The sequence below is a fragment of the Oncorhynchus mykiss genome, chromosome 5 (assembly GCF_013265735.2).
Source record: "Oncorhynchus mykiss isolate Arlee chromosome 5, USDA_OmykA_1.1, whole genome shotgun sequence".
Lineage (NCBI taxonomy): Eukaryota > Metazoa > Chordata > Actinopteri > Salmoniformes > Salmonidae > Oncorhynchus > Oncorhynchus mykiss.
The window spans coordinates 54595438-54622377 of NC_048569.1; the positions used below are offsets into that span (position 1 = coordinate 54595438).

At 44.4% G+C, this 26940-nt stretch overlaps 2 protein-coding genes across 2 annotated transcripts; both read left to right on the top strand.

Moving 5' to 3' along the window:
* Nucleotides 1-59: 59 nt before the first annotated feature.
* Nucleotides 60-17706, top strand: LOC110524055 (acetyl-coenzyme A thioesterase). The gene is made up of 7 exons (XM_036977852.1): nucleotides 60-524; nucleotides 8978-9033; nucleotides 9313-9389; nucleotides 9906-10036; nucleotides 15860-15922; nucleotides 16208-16299; nucleotides 16559-17706. Exons 1-7 carry the CDS (start codon nucleotides 388-390, stop codon nucleotides 16702-16704), a joined length of 702 nt encoding a protein of 233 aa, XP_036833747.1. The 5' UTR covers nucleotides 60-387; the 3' UTR covers nucleotides 16705-17706.
* A 4380-nt stretch (nucleotides 17707-22086) lies between these two features.
* fpgt (fucose-1-phosphate guanylyltransferase) lies at nucleotides 22087-24900 on the top strand. The gene is made up of 4 exons (XM_021603358.2): nucleotides 22087-22365; nucleotides 22536-22703; nucleotides 22859-22951; nucleotides 23146-24900. The coding sequence occupies exons 1-4, from the start codon at nucleotides 22293-22295 to the stop codon at nucleotides 24540-24542; spliced, it is 1731 nt and encodes a 576-aa protein (XP_021459033.2). The 5' UTR covers nucleotides 22087-22292; the 3' UTR covers nucleotides 24543-24900.
* The last annotated feature ends 2040 nt before the right edge of the window (nucleotides 24901-26940 follow it).

Sequence of the window (26940 nt, forward strand, 5' to 3'; positions counted from 1 at the left end):
GTGGCGGTGGGGTTATGATATGGGCAGGCGATTATCGATTGGCAATTTGAATGCACAGAAATACCACAATGAGATCCTGAGGCCCATTGTGAGGCCCATTTTCTTAAAAAAAAATCTGTAACCAACAAATGCATATCTGTATTCGCAGTCATGTGAAATCCATAGATTAGGGCCTAATGCTTTGGTTTCAATTGACTGGTTTCCTCATATGAACTGTAACTCAGTAAAATCGTTAATTGTTGCATGTTACATTTATATTTTTGTTCAGTATAGCTACTGGACTAACAACAAACAAGAAATGGGAAACTGGTCTCATTCTATTTAACCTGTCAATGTGTGTTTGCTTGTCGGTGTGTGTGTGTGTGCCTCTGTGTGTTATGTTTCAGTATGGAGGTAGGTAGGTGTGTGTGCAGAGGCCTATCAGGGTGCATTGCGGCACATCAACGTCGCCTTTATGACCTTTTGAGGTGCTGGACAAAGGCAGAAAGCCACGCACGTTGCCCCAGATACGACCCAAACTGGTGGTGAGTTCTACAGATGACCTCTGATGCACAGGCTACTGTACCTGTGGAGAGAGACAGTTTGTGTGTGTGGGGGGTGTGCGAGTATGCGTGTCTGTGTTTGAGAGAGAGGTAGTGTACGTGCAAGAAAGTGCATGTATGTGTTTATGGAGGTCAATTAAGCAATAAGGCACGAGAACCAGTGGATTATGAAGCAATAAGGTCCGAGGAGGATTGGTATATGGCCAATATACCATGGCCAAGGGCTGTTCTTAGGCACAACGCAACACGGAATGGCTGGACACAGCCCTTAGCCGTAGTATATTGGCCATATATCACAAACCCCCAAGGTGCCTTATTGCTATTATAAACCTGGTACCAATGTAATTAGAGCAGTAAAAATACATGTTTTGTCATACCCATGGTATATGGTCTGATATACCATGGCTGTCAGCCAAACAGCATTCAGGGCTCGAACCACCCAGTTTAGAATAGTGAATAACACACGGCTAAGGGCTATAATAGGGAAATAACCCTTAGGAGTGTCTTATTCACCATAATTCATGGGTCGAGTACCTTATTGCTTTTATCAAATTGTTAGCAACATACAGTTGAAGTCGGAAGTTTACATACACTTAGGTTGGAGTCATTTCGGAGGGTCGGAGGGTCTGTTGTCCGGACCTCTGGCAGTCTCTATGGGGGTGCCACAGGGTTCAATTCTTGGACCGACTCTCTTCTCTGTATACATCAATGAGGTCGCTCTTGCTGCTGGTGAGTCTCTGATCCACCTCTACGCAGACGACACCATTCTGTATACTTCCGGCCCTTCTTTGGACACTGTGTTAACAACCCTCCAGGCAAGCTTCAATGCCATACAACTCTCCTTCCGTGGCCTCCAATTGCTCTTAAATACAAGTAAAACTAAATGCATGCTCTTCAACCGATCGTTACCTGCACCTACCCGCCTGTCCAACATCACTACTCTGGACGGCTCTGACTTAGAATACGTGGACATCTACAAATACTTAGGTGTCTGGTTAGACTGTAAACTCTCCTTCCAGACCCATATCAAACATCTCCAATCCAAAGTTAAATCTAGAATTGGCTTCCTATTTCGCAACAAAGCATCCTTCACTCATGCTGCCAAACATACCCTTGTAAAACTGACCATCCTACCAATCCTCGACTTTGGCGATGTCATTTACAAAATAGCTTCCAATACCCTACTCAACAAATTGGATGCAGTCTATCACAGTGCAATCCGTTTTGTCACCAAAGCCCCATATACTACCCACCATTGCGACCTGTACGCTCTCGTTGGCTGGCCCTCGCTTCATACTCGTCGCCAAACCCACTGGCTCCATGTCATCTACAAGACCCTGCTAGGTAAAGTCCCCCCTTATCTCAGCTCGCTGGTCACCATAGCATCTCCCACCTGTAGCACACGCTCCAGCAGGTATATCTCTCTAGTCACCCCCAAAACCAATTCTTTCTTTGGCCGCCTCTCTTTCCAGTTCTCTGCTGCCAATGACTGGAACGAACTACAAAAATCTCTGAAACTGGAAACACTTATCTCCCTCACTAGCTTTAAGCACCAACTGTCAGAGCAGCTCACAGATTACTGCACCTGTACATAGCCCACCTATAATTTAGCCCAAACAACTACCTCTTTCCCAACTGTATTTAATTTATTTATTTATTTATTTTGCTCCTTTGCACCCCATTATTTTTATTTCTACTTTGCACATTCTTCCATTGCAAAACTACCATTCCAGTGTTTTACTTGCTATATTGTATTTACCTTGCCACCATGGCCTTTTTTTGCCTTTACCTCCCTTCTCACCTCATTTGCTCACATTGTATATAGACTTGTTTATACTGTATTATTGACTGTATGTTTGTTTTACTCCATGTGTAACTCTGTGTCGTTGTATCTGTCGAACTGCTTTGTTTTATCTTGGCCAGGTCGCAATTGTAAATGAGAACTTGTTCTCAACTTGCCTACCTGGTTAAATAAAGGTAAAATAAAAAATAAAATACAAAAATAAAAAATTTAAACTTGTTTTTAAACCACTCCACAAATTTCTTGCTAACAAACTATAGTTTTGGCAAGTCGGTTAGGACATCTACTTTGTGCATGACAAGAGTAATTTTTCCAACAATTGTTTACAGACAGATTATTTCACTTATAATTCACTGTCACAATTCCAGTGGATCAGAAGTTTACATACACTAAGTTGACTGTGCCTTTCAACAGCTTGGAAAATTCCAGAAAAGTATGTCATGCCTTTAGATAGGCTAATTGACATCATTTGAGTCAATTGGAGGTGTACCTGTGGATGTATTTCAATGCCTACCTTCAAACTCAGTGCCTCTTTGCTTGACATCATGGAAAAATCTAAAGAAATCAGCCAAGACCTCAGGAAACAAATTGTCGACCTCCAAGTCTGGTTCATCCTTGGGAGCAATTTCCAAACGCCTGAAGGTACCACATTCATCTGTACAAACAATATTACGCAAGTATAAACACCATGGGACCATGCAGCCGTCATACTGCTCAGGAAGGAGACGTGTTCTGTCTCCTAGAGATGAACATACTTTAGCGAAAAGTGCAAGTCAATCCCAGAACAACAGCAAAGGACCCTGTGAAGATTCTGGAGGAAACAGGTACAAAAGTATCTATATCCACAGTAAAACGAGTCCTATATCGACATAATCTGAAAGGCCGTTCAGCAAGGAAGAAGCCACTGCACAAAAACCGCCATAAAAAAAGCCAGACTATGGTTTGTAACTGGGGACAAAGATCGTACTTTTTGGAGAAATGTCCTCTGATCTGATGAAACAAAAATAGAACTGTTTGGCCATAATGGCCATCGTTATGTTTGGAGGAAAAATGGGGAGGCTTGCAAGCCGAAGAACACCATCCCAACCGTGAAGCATGGGGATGGCAGCATCATGTTGTGGGGTGCTTTGCTGCAGGAGGTGTTATGCACGTGAGTGAGGACCCAAAAGCGGTTTAACAAAAACAGAGTCCTTTAATGTCAAAACACAGGTAAGACATAGATCCTCTTCAAATGTATATGATGGCAAAATAAACAACCCGCAGAGAGGGCGACAAATGAAACATAAAGTCCTTCTGAATATCACAGAAGAGTTCCCCTTCTAGCAGCAGAGGAGAATAGCTGGGTTAGAGTCCCCTTCTAGCAGCAGAGGAGAATAGCTGGGTTGTAGAGGACAGAGGTACCTGATCACACGTAGCATCAGATGAACAGGCAGATTCCGACAGGACAGGACAAGGGTGAAGCAAACGAGACGATAGTTTGGTTCTGGCATGAGAAACTCAAACGAGAATCTGACAAAGACAGAAGCAGGAACAGAGAGAGAAATAGAGACCTAATCAGAGGGGAAAAAGGGAACAGGTGGGAAAAGGGTGAACGAGGTAGTTAGAGAAGATGAGGAGCAGCTGGGGGAAGGAGAGGAAGAGAAGGTAACCTAATACGACCAGCAGAGGGAGACGGAGTGAAGAGAAAGAACAGGAACAAGACATAATATGACAATACATGACAGTACCCCCCCACTCACCGAGCGCCTCCTGGCGCACTCGAGGAGGAAACCTGGTGGCAACGGAGGAAATCATCGATCAGCGAACGGTCCAGCACGTCCCGAGAGGGAACCCAACTCCTTTCCTCAGGACCGTACCCCTCCCAATCCACTAGGTACTGATGACCACGGCCCCGAGGACGCATGTCCAAAATCTTACGGACCCTGTAGATAGGTGCGCCCTCGACAAGGATGGGGGGGGGGGGGAAGACGAGCGGGGGCGCGAAGAACGGGCTTAACACAGGAGACATGGAAGACCGGGTGGACGCGACGAAGATATCGCGGAAGAAGAAGTCGCACTGCGACAGGATTAATGATCTGAGAAATACGGAACGGACCAATGAACCGCGGGGTCAACTTGCGAGAAGCTGTCTTAAGGGGAAGGGTCTGAGTGGAGAGCCAAACTCTCTGACCGCGACAATATCTAGGACTCTTAGTTCTACGCTTATTAGCGGCTCTCACAGTCTGCGCCCTATAACGGCAAAGTGCAGACCTGACCCTCTTCCAGGTGCGCTCACAACGTTGGACAAAAGCCTGAGCGGAGGGGACGCTGGACTCGGCGAACTGAGACGAGAACAGCGGAGGCTGGTACCCGAGGCTACTCTGAAAAGGAGATAGCCCGGTCGCAGACGAAGGAAGCGAGTTGTGGGCGTATTCTGCCCAGGGGAGCTGTTCTGACCAAGACGCAGGGTTACGAAAAGAAAGACTGCGTAAGATGCGACCAATAGTCTGATTGGCCCGTTCTGCTTGACCGGAAGAGAGACTGACGGAAGCCCCAATCAAACGGCAAAACTCCCTCCAAAATTGAGACGTGAATTGCGGACCCCTGTCCGAAACAACGTCTGACGGAAGGCCATGAATTCTGAAAACATTCTCGATGATGATTTGTGCCGTTTCTTTAGCAGAAGGGAGCTTAGCGAGGGGAATAAAATGAGCCGCCTTAGAGAACCTATCGACAACCGTAAGAATAACAGTCTTCCCCGCTGACGAAGGCAGTCCGGTGATAAAATCTAAGGCGATGTGAGACCACGGTCGAGAGGGAATGGGAAGCGGTCTGAGACGGCCGGCAGGAGGGGAGTTACCGGACTTAGTCTGCGCGCAGACCGAACAAGCAGCCACGAAACAACGCGTGTCATGCTCCCGGGTGGGCCACCAAAAACGCTGTCGAATGGAAGCAAGCGTACCCCGAATGCCGGGGTGGCCGGCTAACTTGGCAGAGTGAGCCCACTGAAGAACGGCCAGACGAGTAGGAACGGGAACGAAAAGAAGGTTCCTAGGACAAGCGCGCGGCGACGGAGTGTGAGTGAGTGCTTGCTTTACCTGCCTCTCAATTCCCCAGACAGTCAACCCGACAACACGCCCCTCAGGGAGAATCCCCTCGGGGTCAGTGGAGGCTACTGAAGAACTGAAGAGACGAGATAAAGCATCAGGCTTGGTGTTCTTAGAGCCCGGACGATAAGAAATCAAACTCGAAACGAGCGAAAAACAGCGCCCAACGAGCCTGACGCGCATTAAGTCGTTTGGCAGAACGGATGTACTCAAGGTTCCTATGGTCAGTCCAAACGACAAAAGGAACGGTCGCCCCCTCCAACCACTGTCGCCATTCGCCTAGGGCTAAGCGGATGGCGAGCAGTTCGCGGTTTCCCACATCATAGTTACGTTCCGACGGCGACAGGCGATGAGAAAAATACGCGCAAGGGTGGACCTTGTCGTCAGAGAGGGAGCGCTGAGAAAGAATGGCTCCCACGCCCACCTCTGACGCGTCAACCTCGACAACGAACTGTCTAGAGACGTCAGGTGTAACAAGGATAGGTGCGGATGTAAAACGATTCTTGAGGAGATCAAAAGCTCCCTGGGCGGAAACGGACCACTTAAAGCACGTCTTGACAGAAGTAAGGGCTGTGAGAGGAGCTGCCACCTGACCGAAATTACGGATGAAACGACGATAGAAATTCGCGAAGCCGAGAAAGCGCTGCAGCTCAACGCGTGACTTAGGGACGGGCCAATCAATGACAGCTTGGACCTTAGCGGGATCCATCTTAATGCCTTCAGCGGTAATAACAGAACCGAGAAATGTGACGGAGGAGGCATGAAAAGTGCACTTCTCAGCCTTCACAAAAAGACAATTCTCTAAAAGGCGCTGGAGGACACGTCAAACGTGCTGAACATGAATCTGGAGTGACGGTGAAAAAATCAGGATATCGTCAAGGTAAACGAAAACAAAGATGTTCAGCATGTCTCTCAGGACGTCATTGACTAATGCCTGAAAGACAGCTGGAGCGTTAGCGAGGCCGAAAGGAAGATTACCAGAGACAGTGAGGGTTAAAGGTAGCGTCTCACGCTGAATCCTGGGGAGAGGACTACCATCCAAAGCGAACAAGGCCGTGGGCTCCCTTAACTGTCTGAGAGGAATGTCATGTTCCCGAGCCCAGGTCTCGTCCATAAAACAGCCCTCCGCCCCAGAGTCTATCAAGGTACTGCAGGAAGCTGACGAACCGGTCCAGCGTAGATGGACCGACAAGGTAGTGCGGGATCTTGAAGGAGAGACCAGAGTAGTAGAGCTCACCAGTAGCCCTCCGCTTACTGATGAGCTCTGGCTTTTACTGGACATGAAGTGACAAAATGACCAGCGGAACCGCAATAGAGACAGAGGCGGTTGGTGATTCTCCGTTCCCTCTCCTTAGTCGAGATGCGGATACCCCCCAGCTGCATAGGCTCAGCACCCGAGCCGGCGGAGGAAGATGGTAGTGATGCGGAGAGGGGGGCAACGGAGAACGCGAGCTCCTTTCCACGAGCTCGGTGACGAAGATCAACCCGTCGCTCTATGCGAATAGCGAGTTCAATCAAGGAATCCACGCTGGAAGGAACCTCCCGGGAGAGAATCTCATCCTTTACCTCCGCGCGGAGACCCTCCAGAAAACGAGCGAGCAAAGCCGGCTCGTTCCAGTCACTGGAGGCAGCAAGAGTGCGAAACTCAATAGAGTAATCTGTTATGGATCGATTACCTTGACATAGGGAAGACAGGACCCTGGAAGCTTCCTCCCCAAAAACAGAACGATCAAAAACCCGTATCATCTCCTCCTTAAAGTCCTGATACTGGTTAGTACACTCAGCCCTCGCCTCCCAGATTGCCGTGCCCCACTCACGAGCCCGTCCAGTAAGGAGAGATATGACGTAGGCGATACGAGCTGTGCTCCTGGAGTAAGTGTTGGGCTGGAGAGAAAACACAATATCACACTGGGTGAGGAACGAGCGGCATTCAGTGGGCTCCCCAGAGTAACACGGCGGGTTATTGATTCTGGGCTCCGGAGATTCGAAAGCCCTGGAAGTGGCCGGTGGATCGAGGCGGAGATGGTGAATCTGTTCTGTGAGGTTGGAGACTTGGGCGGCCAGGGTCTCAACGGCATGTCGAGCAGCAGACAATTCCTGCTCGTGTCTGCCTAGCATCGCTCCCTGGATCTCGACGGCTGAGTGGAGAGGATCCGAAGTCGCTGGGTCCATTCTTGGTCAGATTCTTCTGTTATGCACGTGAGTGAGGACCCAAAAGCGGTTTAACAAAAACAGAGTCCTTTAATGTCAAAACACAGGTAAGACATAGATCCTCTTCAAATGTATATGATGGCAAAATAAACAACCCGCAGAGAGGGCGACAAATGAAACATAAAGTCCTTCTGAATATCACAGAAGAGTTCCCCTTCTAGCAGCAGAGGAGAATAGCTGGGTTGTAGAGGACAGAGGTACCTGATCACACGTAGCATCAGATGAACAGGCAGATTCCGACAGGACAGGACAAGGGTGAAGCAAACGAGACGATAGTTTGGTTCTGGCATGAGAAACTCAAACGAGAATCTGACAAAGACAGAAGCAGGAACAGAGAGAGAAATAGAGACCTAATCAGAGGGAAAAAAGGGAACAGGTGGGAAAAGGGTGAACGAGGTAGTTAGAGAAGATGAGGAGCAGCTGGGGGAAGGAGAGGAAGAGAAGGTAACCTAATACGACCAGCAGAGGGAGACGGAGTGAAGAGAAAGAACAGGAACAAGACATAATATGACAATACATGACAGGAGGGACTGGTGCACTTCACAAAATATATGGCATCATGAGGCAGGAAAATCATGTGGATATATTGAAGCAACATCTCAAGACAGTCAGGAAGTTAAAACTTGGTCGCAAACGGGTCTTCCAAATGAACAATGACCCCAAGCATACTTCCAACGTTGTGGCAAGATGGCTTAAGGACAACAAAGTCAAGGTATTGGATTGGCCATCACAAAGCCCTGACCTCAATCCAATAGAACATTTGTGGGCAGAACTGAAAAGGTGTGTGCGAACAAGGAGGCAAAGGTGTAAACGTCCGACTTCAACTGTATTAAAAAAATTATTAACGTCAAATTATTAACGACTTTCATTAAATGTTATTTTAATGAGTCAATTATTTTTTATTACATCCTTCCACCAGACGATATAGTCTGGACAAAACCCAGTTGTTTGTTCTATTTCTGAGGTTGCTAGCCAAGCGGACTGGTCGTCCCTTCTATTGGCATGATTGCTAGGTCAAGTGGACGGTCATCGTCCATTCTAAGCGAAAAAGGTTGCTATGCAGGCTGGCACTTTTCCTTTGCTAGCTAGACAACTAAAGCTAACACAATCACATTGAGCAGCTGAAATGACAGCAAGCTATGTGTATATTAATGTGTTTTACTTTTGTTTCTAATGCCATTTATTTGGATGTATCCATAATAAGGAATGCTGATGCATGAATTCGCCTGGCTCAGAGAAGCGGTCTGTCTCATCCGGACATGTTCATTCTCTATGGCAAGGTGGAAATCACATTTGTAAAGCCAGGTCCCAAATTCACTTCTTTATTTTATTCTCAGGATGGGGAAAGACACTACAAGAAGGCTATCGCTAGGAAGAAAATCCGACTGGACAGGTGAGGAGGGGAGGGAAGAGGGGAGGCAAAATCATCACTGTGCTATTCCCGGTCACACTTCATTTGGACAGTCCCTTAGAGATGATCTACAGATGCTCACACTTTCGACAAACTATCAACTGTTGCAACCACTTGCTATGGTTACGGCAGGGTTAGGTTTATGGTTAGAGTTAGGGTAAGCGTTAAACCATAGTTGTGCCGTGTGTCTTTCCATTTGACCAGTTTTATGAAAACTCAAGTTGCAATCCCGTCTGTTATGAGATCACTATATGTTTACAGGAAGTACATTATATATTATTATCTCCTGCAATCAAACGGAGGTGCCTCTGTCTGTACCCTGGGACATCAGCAACCAGGTAAGACAAAGCACACACACATATACACACACACTTACACGGAAGAATCCAAACCGGTTTCTTTCTCAGCTGTATCTCAGCTACAACAATGTGTCTGCACTGAAAATAATGGCTGCTCCATGCAACTGAATGTTGAGCTCTGAGGAAAAACAAGGTACGTCTCGTTTGTGGAACAGTTAACCATAAAGGCATCAATCGTTAGAAACGTTATTCAACTAAATTAGAATAAGCTCATAGGATTGTTTGTTTCCTGCTAACTCTCCCCTCTCCTCCCTACCGGCTAATCCAATTATGACTTTCGATGGCCAGCTGAAAATGCACAGTCATAGTGAGTGTTTTCGAATTCAGATTAGGTTGGATGGAAGCAATGTGGAACAAGTCAACTGTGTTCTTAAAGGAGCTACGTATAACATTTCCACTTGCACTAAATGTCAATGATTTAATGATCTAGCAGTATATGAATAGAACTATAGTAATTTCCATGGTTTAACCCCCTCCTTCCTGATCTGTTCCCAGGTCAGTCTGCACACTCTGGAGAACCAAATGCTTTGTTTTAAGGTAGAGACTCATGTCAACGTCCCCGCTGAACAGGCCTTCCATCTGCTCTCAGACCTGCGCAGGAGACATGAGTGGGACAGGCATTACCCGTGGGTAACAGTCACATCTATTCACAACGACTGTAGCCACAACAGTCACCACTAGTCATAACACGGATACAAGTAGTAACTAGTTAGAGCTAGTAACAACAAAATCCCAGCTAGTCATAACCAGTGTTTGGGAACGTTACTTTCAAAAGTAACTTGTTAGGTTACAATGTTACTGCCATGAAAAGTACGTTGTTACGTTACACTGTTACTTACTGTGGAAAGTAACTTCTTAGTCGTTACATTACTTTTGATTTACCAAAAACAGAAAACCCTCTGAAAATGCCCTGCGCGTGTTGGTCATTGTTATGCCCAGTAGAGAATGGCTTGTCTACTTAGCACTTGAGGGATATTCAAAGTGGAACAATCCGCTTAACCATCTAACATGCTGGCCGCATTGTGTGCGGGAGAGTTGCAAAATAAATGTACACATACAGTGCATTCAGAAAGTATTCGGACCCCTTCACTTTTTCCACATTTTGTTATGTTACAGTCTTATTCTAAAATTGATTAAATCGTTTTTTCCCATCATCAATCTACACACAATATCCCATAAGGACAAAGCAAAAACTGTTTTTTTGAAATTTAGCAAATGTATAAAAAAAACTTTAAAAAACTTATGTAACCTTTACATAAGTATTCATACCCTTTACTCAGTACTTTGTTGAAGCACCTTTGGCAGCGATTACAGCCTCGAGTCTTCTTGGGTATGACGCTATAAGCTTGGCACACCTGTCTTTAAATCTAAATCAAATCTAATTTTATTTGTCACATACACATGGTTAGCAGATGTTAATGCGAGTGTAGCGAAATGCTTGTCCTTCTAGTTCCAACATTGCAGTAATCTAACAATTCCCTAACTACCTAATACACACAAATCTAAATGGGTGAATGGGAATATGTACATGTACAGTTGAAGTTTACATAATCTTAGGTTGGAGTCATTAAAACTTGTTTTTCAATCACTCCACACATTTCTTGTTAACAAACTATAGTTTTGGCAAGTCGGTTAGGACATGTACTTTGTGCATGACAAGTCATTTTTTCCAACAATTGTTTACAGACAGACTATTTCACTTATAATTCACGGTATCACAATTCCAGTGGGTCAGACGTTTACAGACATTAAGTTGACTGTGCCTTTAAACAGCTTGTAAAATTCCAGAAAATGATGTCATGACTTTAGAAGCTTCTGATAGGCTAATTGACCTAATTTGAGTCAATTGGAGGTGTACCTGTGGATGTATTTCAAGGCCTACCTTCAAACTCCTCTTTGCTTGACATCATGGGAAAATCAAAAGAAATCAGCCAAAACCTCAGAAAACAAATTGTAGATCTCCACAAGTCTGGCTCATCCTTGGGAGCAATTTCCAAATTATCTAGCAACAACAAGCTAGCTAGCTAAATGTCCATTAATGTTTCACGTGTTTCGACCTGTCCCCAAATCAATATAGTTGGTTCAGAGTTCGTTTTGATATTTAAACCTGCGTGTCCAGATGGCTTCTGGTGTGGATGGACAAAATCAACATGCACGCGATGGTGGACGCAAGTGTGTGCCCAGTCTAGTCAGCATGTAGAGTAGCTCAAGACCGAGATCTCTGTCATATTTCCTAATAGCCTAGTTGTTACAGTTGTTTTAGTAAATTGAACCGTGTATTTTGCAATAAACAAAAGTATTTTTGAAATTGCATTATTGTACATTTATAGTTCAGTAGCCTATATTGAAATGGAACTGTTCCACATAAAAATGTGTGATGGAGGAGAAATATATATATACACACACACAATGTATAAATAATAAAAATGTATAAATAATAGCTTATGTCCAAGTGTTCTAACAAAATTCCACATTAAACTATCAAAATGTATGATGAATGCAAAAAAAAAGTGCTGCATCACAACAGAATTCCATCTTGATAAATTCTACGAATCAAAGGAACATTGTCCATAAATCCAAACCAACATTTAGGCAGCTTTATGAAATGAAATATACACATTAAAGCCAATTAATACAGGCTATTAAGTCACAACAAGCCTGACTTTAAATTTTGACATGAAAATTATAATAAACCTACGCATTAAACTGTTGACCACAAATGCCTTCTGTCAGATAAAACCTGGTTGCATTAAAACAAATGGCATGCAATCAAAGGAATTACAATAATTACAATCATCAAACGCATGCAATTTCAAGTTCCAGGTTTAGCCGAACAGAAATCTAGCTTTTGCTGTTTTGGAGCAGAAGCACCGTCATCCTCAGCATCAATGGCAATCGGCAGGCGTGGGTCTTTCTCCACCAGTCTTGCTTGGCCTGAAGGTGCTTCTTGATATTTGAAGTTAAGTTCTTCGCAGTTGAAAGGCAGTTTGCATTTGATGTGTTTTTCTTATTTTCTTCTTCCAATTCAACATACTGTGAATACTTCCACGCCTGTTGTGTCTGCCATATTGCTAGCTAGCTTCCCACCACAACGTTCTTGTAGAAACAGGAAGAGCGTAAACTTAGGGGAAAGAAAAAAGGGAAATAATATTTCAAAGTAACGATTTGCTTATTTGAATTAACTCATTACTTAAATTGAAAAACTAAACGTGTTAAGTTACTCTTTACCACAAGGTAATTTGAGTACTCTAACGCGTTACTTTAATCTGTTACTCTAACGTGTTACTTTAAGTAAACACAGCTAGTCACAACCACGGGAGAACGACTGCCCCTCTCATTGAATCAAATCAAATCAAATCAAATGTATTTATATAGCCCTTCGTACATCAGCTGATATCTCAAAGTGCTGTACAGAAACCCAGCCTAAAACCCCAAACAGCAAGCAATGCAGGTGTAGAAGCACGGTGGCTAGGAAAAACTCTCTAGAAAGGCCAAAACCTAGCCTGGTTCCTCTCTAGGTTTCTTCCTATGTGGGGTGGCCAGTCCTCTTCTGGCTGTGCCGGGTGGAGATTATAACAGAACATGGCCAAGATGTTCAAATGTTCATAAATGACCAGCATGGTCGAATAATAATAAGGCAGAACAGTTGAAACTGGAGCAGCAGCACGGTCAGGTGGACTGGGGACAGCAAGGAGTCATCATGTGAGGTAGTCCTGGGGCATGGTCCTAGGGCTCAGGTCCTCCGAGAGAGAGAAAGAAAGAGAGAAGGAGAGAATTAGAGAACGCACACTTAGATTCACACAGGACACCGAATAGGACAGGAGAAGTACTCCAGATATAACAAACTGACCCTAGCCCCCCGACACAAACTACTGCAGCATAAATACTGGAGGCTGAGACAGGAGGGGTCAGGAGACACTGTGGCCCCATCCGAGGACACCCCCGGACAGGGCCGAACAGGAAGGATATAACCCCACCCACTTTGACAAAACACAGCCCCCACACCACTAGAGGGATATCTTCAACCATCAACTTACCATCCTGAGACAAGGCTGAGTATAGCCCACAAAGACCTCCGCCACGGCACAACCCAAGGGGGCACCAACCCAGACAGGATGACCACATCAGTGAATCAACCCACTCAGGTGACGCACCCCCTCCAGGGACGGCATGAGAGAGCCCCAGTAAGCCAGTGACTCAGCCCCTGTAATAGGGTTAGAGGCAGAGCATCCCAGTGGAAAGAGGGGAACTGGCCAGGCAGAGACAGCAAGGGCGGTTCGTTGCTCCAGAGCCTTTCCGTTCACCTTCCCACTCCTGGGCCAGACTACACTCGATCATATGACCCACTGAAGAGATGAGTCTTCAGTAAAGACTTAAAGGTTGACACCGAGTTTGCGTCTCTGACATGGGTAGGCAGACCGTTCCATAAAAATGGAGCTCTATAGGAGAAAGCCCTGCCTCCAGCTGTTTGCTTTGGAAATTCTAGGGACAATTAGGAGGCCTGCATCTTGTGACCGTAGCGTATGTGTAGGTATGTACGGCAGGACCAAATCAGAGAGATAGGTAGGAGCAAGCCCATGTAATGCTTTGTAGGTTAGCAGTAAAACCTTGAAATCAGCCCTTGCTTTGACAGGAAGCCAGTGTAGATAGGCTAGCACTGGAGTAATATGATCAAATTGTTTGGTTCTAGTCAGGATTCTAGCAGCCGTATTTAGCACTAACTGAAGTTTATTTAGTGCTTTATCCGGGTAGCCGGAAAGTAGAGCATTGCAGTAGTCTAACCTAGAAGTGACAAAAGCATGGATTAATTTTTCTGCATCATTTTTGGACAGAAAGTTTCTGATTTTTGCAATGTTACGTAGATGGAAAAAAGCTGTCCTTGAAATGGTCTTGATATGTTCTTCAAAAGAGAGATCAGGGTCCAGAGTAACAGTTTTCACAGTTTTATTTGAGACGACTGTACAACCATTAAGATTAATTGTCAGATTCAATAGAAGATCTCTTTGTTTCTTGGGACCTAGAACAAGCATCTCTGTTTTGTCCGAGTTTAAAAGTAGAAAGTTTGCAGCCATCCACTTCCTTATGTCTGAAAGCAAGGGCAATTTTGGGGCTTCACCATGTTTCATTGAAATGTACAGCTGTGTGCCATCCGCATAGCAGTGAAAGTTAACATTATGTTTTCGAATAACATCCCCAAGATGTAAAATATATAGTGAAAACAATAGTGGTCCTAAAACGGAACCTTGAGGAACACCGAAATTTACAGTTGATTTGTCAGAGGACAAACCATTCACAGAGACAAACTGATATCTTTCCGACAGATAAGATCTAAACCAGGCCAGAACTTGTCCGTGTAGACCAATTTGGGTTTCCAATCTCTCCAAAATAATGTGGTGATCGATGGTATCAAAAGCAGCACTAAGGTCTAGGAGCACGAGGACAGATGCAGAGCCTCGGTCCGATGCCATTAAAATGTAATTTACCACCTTCACAAGTGCCGTCTCAGTGCTATGATGGGGTCTAAAACCAGACTGAAGCATTTCGTATACATTGTTTGTCTTCAGGAAGGCAGTGAGTTGCTGCGCAACAGCCTTTTCAAAAAATGTTGAGAGGAATGGAAGATTTGATATAGGCCGATAGTTTTTTATATTTTCTGGGTCAAGGTTTGGCTTTTTCAAGAGAGGCTTTATTACTGCCACTTTTAGTGAGTTTGGTACACATCCGGTGGATAGAGAGCCGTTTATTATGTTCAACATAGGAGGGCCAAGCACAGGAAGCAGCTCTTTCAGTAGTTTAGTTGGAATAGGGTCCAGTATGCAGCTTGAAGGTTTAGAGGCCATGATTATTTTCATCATTGTGTCAAGAGATATAGTACTAAAACACTTGAGCGTCTCTCTTAATCCTAGGTCCTGGCAGAGTTGTGCAGACTCAGGACAACTGAGCTTTGAAAGAATACGCAGATTTAAAGAGGAGTCCGTAATTTGCTTTCTAATAATCATAATCGGAAGTTCAAGGCCCATCACAGTACTGCAGAAAACAGGATCCCCCTTTATAGGGAATGGAAAAATGGCAATATTCATGTAAAAAAAACTATATTTGCCTCTAATACATCAGATGTATGTCCTTGAACAGATTATTCTAAAATGGCACACAAGAGCTCTAAGGATAATTTGGCACCCTGCTAATGGCAGCCTTCAATTTGAGCTACTCAGTGAGTAATGAGTTTCTCCATGAAACATCATCTTAACCGACTTCATTTTGCTTCATTGCACTGTTGAGGCTTCACATAGGAATGAATGGTGTCACGTGATCGATGGCTTTGTCCATTCATATATACATTCATTGGTCACAACAGTTATTTACAACTAGTTATAACACGGTCACAAGTAGTCATAACCAGTCTTTATCCTTGGATTGAAACCTCCACTTGTCCCTTTTGTCCAATGTAGACAATGTGATGTGATCGTCCCGGCAGAGAGAATGACACCATCAACCGTGTGGCCACTCCGTGTGTCAGTAAGGGGGGAAAGGGACAGGACTTAATTCCCGTAATCACCAGTATGCTTTTTTGTTGGTGTTGCTTGGTCACTGTTCCCCAATGCTTCCATAATCCTTACGAATGTCCAATGGCACTGCATTTATTTTTCTGTTCTCTCACTGCACCCTAACTGACCCAGATTTGGTTGTACCCCCAAATGTTGCTTGACTGCATCCCACAGTGCACCTACTACACCTTCCAGATTTCATTTCCGTGTCACGTTTTTAATGGTACAATCTTCCTCTTCTGTCTCTCTTAGGGACCCATACCTGATTGCCCTGCCACTAAGGAATACACCCAGGGAGAAGTTCTCTGTGCAGGCTTCAGTATCTGCGAGGAGTCCGACTCAGAGTGGGCCAATGGGGCTCTTTGTTAACTCAGCGAAAAGCTAGCCTGGTCCAATATCTGTTTGTGCTGTAAAGCCTACTTTGGTCGTTCACATGCCAAACATGACAATGGCCGTAGTTGACAAGACAGTACAAATAGATCTAGGACCAGGCTAACTGTGCTTCTTTTCTTCACACTGTGTATTCACCCTTATTCTATAAGCTGAGAATGTGGAAATCTATATGGACCACTGATCTCATTGTCTCTGTGTATTTTGCCTCAGATCTCCTACTACAACCAGGCCACACCGGGAGTCCTCCATTATATCTCCAACGACATCGCAGGCCTTTCTTCCACCTTTCACTCCTGCAGCAAGTACCGAGAGGAGAACAGAGACAGCCTAGCCACCCTGCCCCTTCTGACCTGTGACGAAATGGTATCATCCTGATCCCCTCTGTCCTGTCACACATGGTACAGTCCTGGAAGCGCTGCCCCTTTGACCTATGATAGAATGATACCATTCTCCTGGCCGCCTTGCACCACTCTGCCCTGTGAAAGATGGTATCACCCAGCACCCTTCTGCCTTGTTACTGAATGACACCGTCCTGCTGCCCTGCACCCCTACCAATATGTGCACTTGGAAAGGACCAGGATAGCTAGTTCCCTTTTCACCCATTCTGTACTGAGGAACAGCCTAACTCTTATCATTGGGAGACCTGAGAACGCCAGTTCTGGGATATTCCCCGACCCCAACTGCCAAGGAAATCTGTACTTTTGCATTTCTAAAATGTGGGATTTTCAAATGTGGGACTAGTTTTGTGATTACTAATGTTTGTTACTCTCTTTGATGTTACATCATGATCTTCCAGACCAGAGTACATTTCCACACTACAGGTTACTCTTATCTCTCAAGACTGTCAGCTGGTGAACGTCCATTTGTATAATATTATATCAAACTCATCTTTTGATATTACGTGCAATACTTAAGACCTAACTAAACACAAGTATTGTTATTATCTGGACATTAAACAGTTAGTAGCCCTATGAACAGGAGAAGTATGCAAACTGGTTTGCTATGCAGTTGAGTCTGACATGTTTGTACATGTTTTTGTCTTGTCTCTTGCTACCGAACTGTGGATAAAAAAGCAGACTAGTTCAAGTAGGAGTATTTACATGCAATTTGTTTTACAATAGGCTATTTTCTACCTCCTTAAATCACATTCTTAATCCACCATTTGCCTTTTGAATCATGTAGTCGAGATATACATCTACTGTATTTGTGATTTTGATTTGGGAGACTAGTGCGCTGTCTAATCTCAGAATGAGCCAAATACACTTTACTTCACAACAGGTATTTCAACATGAGTTGACGCCACGAGGTGAATAAATAGTCATGATTTCACTCGAACAATAAACACAATAGACCAGTGACCCCTTTTGTTTGACCTCTCCCTTGTTCCTTACTCCTTGTGGTTTCATAAACAGAATAAAAGAGAAATAAATACCCCCCCCCCAAAAAAAAAAAAAACTGTACATGGCATTTAACCCTTGACAAGCGCTGCAATGGCGGATAGATACCGGGGGGGGTACCAGAGGCAGCGACTATAAGATCTTCATAGATGCCTCTCAAATTATCAGTGAGCTTGCGATGCTATGTAGGTGGTGGGGGGGGGGAGGAAAGAGTCTGTTTTAACATATTTCATACATTATGATTATAAATGTCATGTGAAGCATCTATGTTGGCTTCATAAAGAGTTTCGAAATCATTCTGAATGACAATGATGAGATTAAGGTACATTTAGAGGTAGAGAACAGATACAATCCACCTGTTGACCATACAGTACCTGTCCTCAATGCATCCCTCTGATGAGTTTCCAGTTTTCAATGATTTCCTCGTCAGCGATCACAGAGTTATCCAGGGTCTTCAGTAACCAGATGCTGTTGACGATGCAGTGTCTGTATTTACCCTTTAGGCACAGGGGGCTTTGTCGTAGAGGGTCAACGCTGTGAGGTTAGGACGGCCTGACAGATCCTCAATGTTCTTCCTAGTCCCCATGTTGTTATCATGGAGAAGCTGGAGTCATCTCAGGCTGTCCTAGAACACTACGCCAGGCATTGGAAAAGACAGATGGAAAACATCTAGCTCTGGTCCAGGGCGTTAGTGCTCGTTCCACCACTAGTGTACCTCATGAACACTAGTGGAGGAACGTGTACTAATGCCCTGGACCAGAGCTAGAATGCATCATGCTCACATTTCATGATCTGCAAAATGTGGAACAAGTGTTCCACACGTCACACACATGTTGTTTCACACATTTAACACACATGTTGTTCCACATAATGTAAAACTCCTTTAAAAAAAGGGGTAGAAGTCTGACACATCCAAAGCATCCGTAAAACTCAAAGGCTGTGTCTCATGACCAGAGCCCAATGGGGCTTGTATGGAACTATAGTGAATAAGGTGTCATTTGGGACAAAACGTTTAAGAGAGCAAGATATTAGTCATGACTCAGAAATGTTATAGTACGATACAGAATATAAATGGATCACTATGTTAAACAATCACATACACAAAAGATAGAGACAGTACAGTTCACACTTTTTTCCACCGATACTACACATTCCTTTGTCTCATGCCCTCCCGTACACTTATCACTTCTATGAATCTCCCTCCTAACGCCCTGCTGCAACATAAGCATGAGCTTGGCAAACTGTAATGGGTTTGGGACAAAAGCTCTCACGGGATAACTGACACATGCTAACTTGACTTTGTCGGGTAAAGACGGCATCAGAACTCAGCAGGACAGACAGCGCCTTCTCTGTTTCACCACGCTCTACACCAGGTCTGCGTCGCTCCAAACGGCGGGCATCACAGACACTGGGAATCTTCCATTTCAGTTGGTCCTCCTCAACACTTAACATCATTTGAGTTACCACTCCCTTCAATGGTGGCCTGATCCGGAAAGCAAAGCAAGTCACAGGTTTTGTCCCAAGGCACGTGGTGCCTGCTCCGTCTGGACAAAAAACACACAACACACACACAATCATCACGATTTAACAGTCCCCAACCTCTTCTCCACCCACCCTGATACCCAGGGGCACAACTTTCACTGGGGACAGGGGGAGGACATGACATTCTGAAATTGCATTTCCACCCCCCCCAGACACCTCTGAGCGGTCGGGTAGGCTGTTTATAGTAATTATGTCCTCCCCCACTTCTAAAGCCAAAGTTGCGCTCCTGCTGACACCACATATGGGTCAGCCAGAAGGCAAGGATTCCTTCCCTCCAAAAATCTCACTCCCACTGGGCTCCCACAGGCGTGAACTCGGTGGTGGTCACAGCACCTCAGGCCCTTCTCGGAGGTTTCTGAAGATGCTCTGGGTTCAGTGCCGGGGGCAGTGGACTCCGAACTCAAATCCACATGTTGTGCACTCTTCTTTCTCTTTATCTTCTCCAGGACGGTCCCCACGAGCCCAAAGACTGTCTCATTGATGTTACCAGCAGGGCTGTTTTGGGGCCGGGCAGCCTTTTTATCAATGGCTTTCTCAAAAAAAAGATTGATGACATCTTCTCATCACCCCCCCCCCCCCCCCCCTCCATATTAAAACCTATGTGTTGTGACAATTGCTTTGTTTGCTCTGTAACCTGTTAATGCATATGCCTTGCGACGAGACAATAAGACAGCTTTGATTTATTGCAAAACCGGATAGCAACCTCTTCCGGTGAAGTCCACAAAGCATATTACATGTAACAAATAGTTACATGACCTACAGCATGGTCAAGCAAGTTAATGTTTCTGCCATTTTCGGACCACTAACCAACTATTGATTTAGAACCACAGAGATTTACCACACGTCGCAAAGAAAACAGGAGCTGCCTCCAATATTCCAGCACCATTTCAACTTCAACATCATCAAATCACCTCTACTTCGTCTAATACAGTGTCAACTAAAAGATACCAAAAACGATTTAGTCTAATCTACATAAGCTAAATATGATGTGTCTGGCCGTGGTTCTGATTGCGCATGTGTGTGTGCGCGAGTGCGTTCGTGCAAGTAGAAAAACATGTTGATTCACCCTACTTGTCGAGAAACGCCAATGTCATCCTCCTCTCTTTCTTGTTGATGAAACATCTAGCGCTCTGTCATACAGTACACGCTTTTATTTTTTGTTGTCCTAGTCTAACTTCCATTCATGGACAACGTGAGCTAGCTAACATTAGCCTTCTACATCTAGCTACATATTGCACTTCCACCCTCACAGGCCAAGGGTACATCAATGTATGAATTAATGGTTGGATCAGAATCACCATTATAATCATTGGCCAGTACAGAGAACTAAGTAAAACCACAAGTCCAACTCACTATCTCCATCCATGGGTAATTTAGGAAAGGGACCATTTTAGCTAGATAGCTAGCCACCAGAGGACAACAACACAATGAGACACAACAATTCAAGTTGTTTATGTTATCTAAGTGATTTGATTGGAGAGATGCCAAATCCAAGCTGGCTTCCTTTGACTATTTTTTTCAGGCAGGACCATTCACATTTGAGCTAAAAGCTGATTGGCAAATGTTTTATAGTTTTTTTGTCAAGTGTTGCCAAATGCTCACTGAGTTCGCTTACATTCAATGCAACGGACGGCAACAATGTCATACTCGTTTGGACAAGACAGCATAAGATAGATGGCCTTCAAGTAGAGAGACAGAGGGGCGCTGTTTTGCTCCCCTGGATGCTTTCTTCTGTGAGATACATTCAGCCGCTTGCGAATTGAAGGAAAATTATGAAACACAAAAAAATACGAGAGACAAAAGATAAATTATTATTAATTTTTATATTTTTTTTTTGGGAAAGCCTGGCTTCTCTTGGCTTCCATGGATACACACCACTGTTCATCAATGTCATTTTCGGCCTTCTGTAGCACTATATCAAACATGTTCTTGCAGGTGTCCATGTCTGATGGATTTATTTATAAAGACGAGTGTGCTCGCATACTCCCTTAAAAGACATTCCCTTGAAAAACTCCCAAGTGACGGTCTAAGGCACTGCATCTCAGTGCAAGAGGTGTCACTACTGTCCCTGGTTTGAATCCAGGCTGTATCACATCTGGCTGTGATTGGGAGTCCCATAGGGCGGTGCACAATTGGCTCAGCATAGACAGGGTAGGCCGTCATTGTAATTAACTAACTTGCCAGGTTAAATACATTTTAAAAAGCAGCAATAGTGCTGTTTGTCCATTTTGAGACGCCATAGGCAGTTTACACTTCCTCAAAATAGCCAGAATTAATCTAAAATCACTCAAGAAATCGGTCATTAATTGCAGTATTTCTGGTGCAGTATTTCTCAAGAAAACAAATGTGCATTAAAATTATTCGTCTTTTGTTGAATGACAACAATGACTTTATTGAATAATCCCTATATATATATATTTATTTATTTTTTCGGACACCGCCAATCCACTCAAAACTTATCGACACACCAGTTGAGAATCGCTGGGCTAAAACCTTCTGTGTCATTGAATCGATTAAATAATTCGTTACTTCGTAACTAGTCTCTCGCTGCCAGACAGAATGGCAACTTTTGGCAGCCTTGTACAACGTTGTGGTCAAATATGGTGGATAAATAAAGGTGTCCTTTACCATTGAATTTTTTTTTCTAATTTCCGGGTCTACTCAAGGTCCCATAGACACCAATGCGATAGCAGCTGGGCCTGGTCTACTTAGTTCGTTGAATGTATATAAACGAGAAAAAAATGAGGGAGTGGGTTATCTCGCATCCTCCTCTCTCTCTTATTGTAGCTCTCGGGCATAATAATAATCATGTGACTAGACCCGGAAATTAGGCAGGTGACATCACTGCAGCAGTTTCGAGTCAAAACATTTCAATTTCAATCCATTCCATATCCACAAGAACTGAATATGCTACATTTAAAAATTGAATGACGCAAATGTGATGTTAGTTGTTCTGCGGATGCCTGTTTCGTATGCATTAGACCACTTGACTTTGAGCCAGGAGAATGAACGAACAAGGAAGTAAAAAGTTGCAAATTGCAACAATGGAGAAACTTGAGAGATTCGATACATTACGTGGTAAGTGTAGCCTGTTGTAACTATATTCAAACTTGAAGGGTTCAATGTAAAAGCTTTATGACAGTGACTTCTACAAAATTTGATTGACAGATTGATTGATAGGCAACAGTAGCCTAGTCACCAGTCATAGGCTATCAGTGTCATTTAAGTAATGTTTGCTTGTCATTTAGGTAAGCAGGTGCAACCTGGAGAGTTTTGGGATCTAGTTGTTTTAACCGCTGTAGATGACAACCAGAGAGAAGCATACGAACTTCAGATCTCAGAGAAACTTGGGAGGAAAGAGATCCCACTTGGCATTTCATATCACGTGTTCTCAGATCCACCTGGAGCCAAAATAGGTGAGGATAACCCATCCTGATTTATGTGCTGATTATGGACCAGTTTTGCCTTTTGAATCACATTGAATAAGATTACATGGACAAGGAGGACCTGATCCTAGATTCCTATTCGGAGATCCTTGGTACACTTTGACTGAATTGAACTTCTCTCGCAGGAAATGGAGGCGCAACACTGTACTCTCTGCAACGGCTGGAAGACATCTATGGGAAGGCTCTGGGTGGATACAGGATCCTTCTGATTCATGCAGGTATAATCGCTCATTACATTGTAAAACTATATTAATTGGAAATTATGTAAAAGTGATATAAGTGTAAGGTAGGCCTATATTATTGAACATAATTATGCAAGCACTACTGTAAGTCTATTGTAGGTCACATTGGATAAAAGTTTCTGCTAAATGGCGTATATTTTTGATTGTTCAAATAACTTTGATTTTCCTAGGTGGATTCAGTCAGCGTTTGCCCAATGCCAGTGCCCTGGGGAAAATCTTCACCCCCATGCCCTTGGGTGACCCTCTTTACCAGATGCTGGAGCTCAAACTGGCCGTGTTTGTGGATTTACCCAAGCACATGAAACCGGGTGTGCTGGTAACCAGTGCGGATTGCATAGAGCTCTACAGTATAGCGGAGGATGAGAACATCAGGTTTGACAGGTCTGGGTTCACTGCTCTAGCCCATCCCTCCCCCATCTCCATTGGAACAACCCACGGAGTCTTTGTGCTGGACCAGAAGGAGAAGTCTGTATTGGCCGACATGGAATACAGGACATGCCTCCATTTTCTGCACAAACCTAGCGTCAAGAAGATGCATGAAAACGGTGCTGTGTGTAAGAGCCAGGATAGCTGTATGTCACTTCTGAGTGATGCAGAGTTTGTGTACACAGACAGTACATATTATGTAGATTACAACACTGCAATGTCATTGCTTAGTCTATTCCGAGAAGTGGGTCCTTTGGGCTGTGAGATAGATGCCTATGGGGACTTCCTTCAGGCCCTGGGTCCCCAAGCCACAGTGGCTTACACCAACAACACTGCCAACGTCACCAAGCAGGAGAGCAACCTGGTGGAGATGCGTCAGAAGATCTTCCACTGCCTTAAGGGAACCCCGCTCAACCTGGTGGCTCTCAACCACTCTAAGTTTTACCACATCGGCACCACCACAGAGTACCTCTTCTACCTCACAGAGGACCCGTGCCTGAGGGGTGAGCTGGGACTATACAAGGTGCTAGGCTACAGCCAACACTTTAGCTTTAAGGTCTGCTGTGTGATGCTCAGTGACGTGAAGCCCGGCTGCTCTTTAACTCCAGGCTCGGTGGTAGAGTACTGCAGGCTGGAGGCCGGCGCTCATGTTGGCGGGCGGACCATACTCAGCGGTTGCTGGGTAGGTGCGGGCCTGAAAGTGCCTGATGGAACCTTCATGCACTCCCTCTGCGTGAACCGGGAGGGCCAAACCGGTTTTGTTACCGTCACCTTCGGCATCGAGGATGACCTCAAGAAGAGCGTGGGGTCCCCTGCGAATATGGAGGGCTTGAACCTGTTCGGGGCCAGTTTGGTCGAGTGCCTGGCTAAGTGGGGCCTGAGTCCCGAGAGCCTGAGGTTCTCTGGTGACACATCGAGTTGTAGTCTTTGGAACGCCTGTCTCTTCCCTGTGTGCCCGGACATGCGCAACTCCTTCTCCCTGACTCTGGAGATGCTGCAGCCGGGTGGGTCCACTGTCACGTTGCCCCCAGGCACCAAGCTGATGTCTCTACAGGAGGCCCTGCAATGTAAAAACTTGGAGGAGATGCTCAAGTACAGGAAGAAACTAATGGAGGATGTAAAGATGAAGAAATGGAGCTGACTGAGCTATAGTGATTAGGCTACTATTGATTGTAATACCATTGTGCCTTTTGTAATCATGATCGGAAGGATTGTGTGTTAAATTGAACTGAAGTAGGGATACAATGTGGTGGGCATTTGGTAGCATTCGGGTACAATGGTTGGATCAGCTATTTGATACATAAACGGGACATTTGGAGGTAGCTTTTTTTTGTTATTTCTGTTGTATATATAAAAAAAAATTATGGGGAAACAATTGGGTAATGACAATCCATTTTGTAATAATGACAGAAAATATTTGAGATTTGTGTTTGTCGCTTCATTGTCCTATGCTGGTGTGGGACACTTTCCTCAGAATTAAAATAGATTCTGGTACTGTGCTCAATTTTAAGGGACAGTTTTTGACATCCTGTACAGCAGTGCCAGCTCTAGCCTTTTGGGGGGCCCTATGAAGCAAGATTTGGTTGGGGGGCCCCCCACCAAGTGAGCAATTATTTTTGGTGGCCCCCCTCTTGACAACAGAGAGAACATTTTAAGTTTTAAAGCAAGATTTCTGCAGTTCTACACATTTTGCAATGGGGCAGAGAGAATTTTCTGCAGTTTTAAAGCTAATTTCCTGCAATTCTACACATGACTTATTCCATGTTAATGATATCTGAGTGAGTGTGATGAACAAAATCAGTATGGGCCCCCTGGAGGTCAGGGCCCCTGGGCACGTGCCCTGCTTGCCCGGTCGGTAATTCGGCTATGACTACTACAAGATTAGCAAACTGACTAGATTAATTTATCAATCTAAAAATTGTCAGCTGACATGGGCTAATTGAGTGACTGTCAGTGACTGACAAAACAAGAGGAAAACTGCTGATGCACAACCACATTTCGAACTTGCATCTTGTGTATTCTACTATTCTAACTCAACAGTAAGTTGAGCCCCGACTGTCGCTTATGCCTGGAGCTGGCCCTGCAGCAGTTTCCCAACTCCAGTCCTTGAGTACCCCCAAAGGCACACAGTTTTGTTGTAGCCCTGGACAAACTCACTTGATTCAACTTGTCAACCAATCATCGAGCCCTGGATGAGTTGAATCAGGTGAGTTTGTCCAGGTGGGGCCTACAACAAAACTGTGTGCTGTTGGGGGTACTCGAGGACAGGAGTTGGGAAACACTGCTACACAGTAATATATAGGTAGTGGCCTATCGGCATTCAATCAGAGGCAAGTTTCCAGTCTATGATGTCATGCTGGTATGATTGTTTGGTTTCCCCAGAGAGAATAGCAAATATCCACCAGTCTGAAGTCCTGAGGGCTCTGGAGCAGGTTTTCATCAAAGAATCCTCAGTACTTTGCTCCGTTCATCTTTGCCTCAATCCTGACTAGTCTCTCAGTCCCTGCTGCTGAAAAACGTCCCCACAGCATGATGCTACCACCACCATGCTTCACCGTAGGGATGGTGCTAGGTTTCCTCCAGACGTGATGCTTGGCATTCAGGCCAAAGAATTCAATCTTGGTTTCATCAGACCAGATAATCTTGTTTTTCATGGTCTGAGAGTCTTTAGGTGCCTTTTGGCAAACTCCAAGAGGGCTGTCATGTGCCTTTTACTGAAGAGTGGCTTCCGTCTGGCCACTACCATAAAGGCCTGATTGGTGGAGTGCTGCAGAGATAGTTGTCCTTCTGGAAGGTTCTCCCATCTCCACAGAGGAACTCTCGAACTCTGTTAGAGTGACCATTGGGTTCTTGGTCACCAGAGGTGTAAAGTACTTAAATAAAAATACTTTAAAGTACTACTTAAGTAGTTTTTGGGGGTATCTGCACTTTACTTAACTATTTATATTTTTGACTACTTTTCCTTCACTACATTCCTAAAGAAAATGATGTACTGTTTACTCCATACATTTTCCCTGACACCCAAAAGTACTCGTTACATTTTGAAAGGAAAATGGTCCAATTCACACACTTATCAAGAAAACATCCCTGCTCATCCGTACTGCCTCTGATCTGGCGGACTCACTAAACACAAATGCTTAGTTTGTAAATTATGTGTGAGTGTTGGAGTGTGCCCCAAGGCTATAGGTACATTTAAAAAACAAGAAGATCGTGCTGTCTGGTGTGTTTTAATATAAGGAATTTGAAATTATTTATCCTTTTACTTTTGATACTTAAGTATAATTCTAACAAAATACTTTTAGACTTTTACTCAAGTACTATTTTACAGGAAGACTTTCACTTTTACTCAAGTATGACAATAGGGTACTTTTCCAACACTGTTGGTCGCCTCCCTGACCAAGGCTCTTCTCCACCAATTGCTCAGTTTGGCCTGGAGGCCAGCTCTAGGAAGAGTATTGGTGGTTCCAAACATCTTCCATTTAAGAATGATGGAGGCTACTGTGTTATTGGGGACCTTCAATGCTGCAGAAATATTTTGG

What these genes read in the sequence shown, in the direction of transcription:
- LOC110524055 (XM_036977852.1), top strand. Translation starts at nt 388, where the DNA reads ATGGAGGTAGGTAGGTGTGTGTGCAGAGGCCTATCAGGGTGCATTGCG. An exon ending in CCTGGGACATCAGCAACCAG is followed by an intron (nt 9,390 to 9,905) that starts GTAAGACAAAGC and finishes ATCTGTTCCCAG; the next exon opens with GTCAGTCTGCACACTCTGGA. An exon ending in ACCGTGTGGCCACTCCGTGT is followed by an intron (nt 15,923 to 16,207) that starts GTCAGTAAGGGG and finishes TGTCTCTCTTAG; the next exon opens with GGACCCATACCTGATTGCCC.
- fpgt (XM_021603358.2), top strand. Translation starts at nt 22,293, where the DNA reads ATGAACGAACAAGGAAGTAAAAAGTTGCAAATTGCAACAATGGAGAAA. An exon ending in GAGATTCGATACATTACGTG is followed by an intron (nt 22,366 to 22,535) that starts GTAAGTGTAGCC and finishes CTTGTCATTTAG; the next exon opens with GTAAGCAGGTGCAACCTGGA. An exon ending in TCCACCTGGAGCCAAAATAG is followed by an intron (nt 22,704 to 22,858) that starts GTGAGGATAACC and finishes CTTCTCTCGCAG; the next exon opens with GAAATGGAGGCGCAACACTG.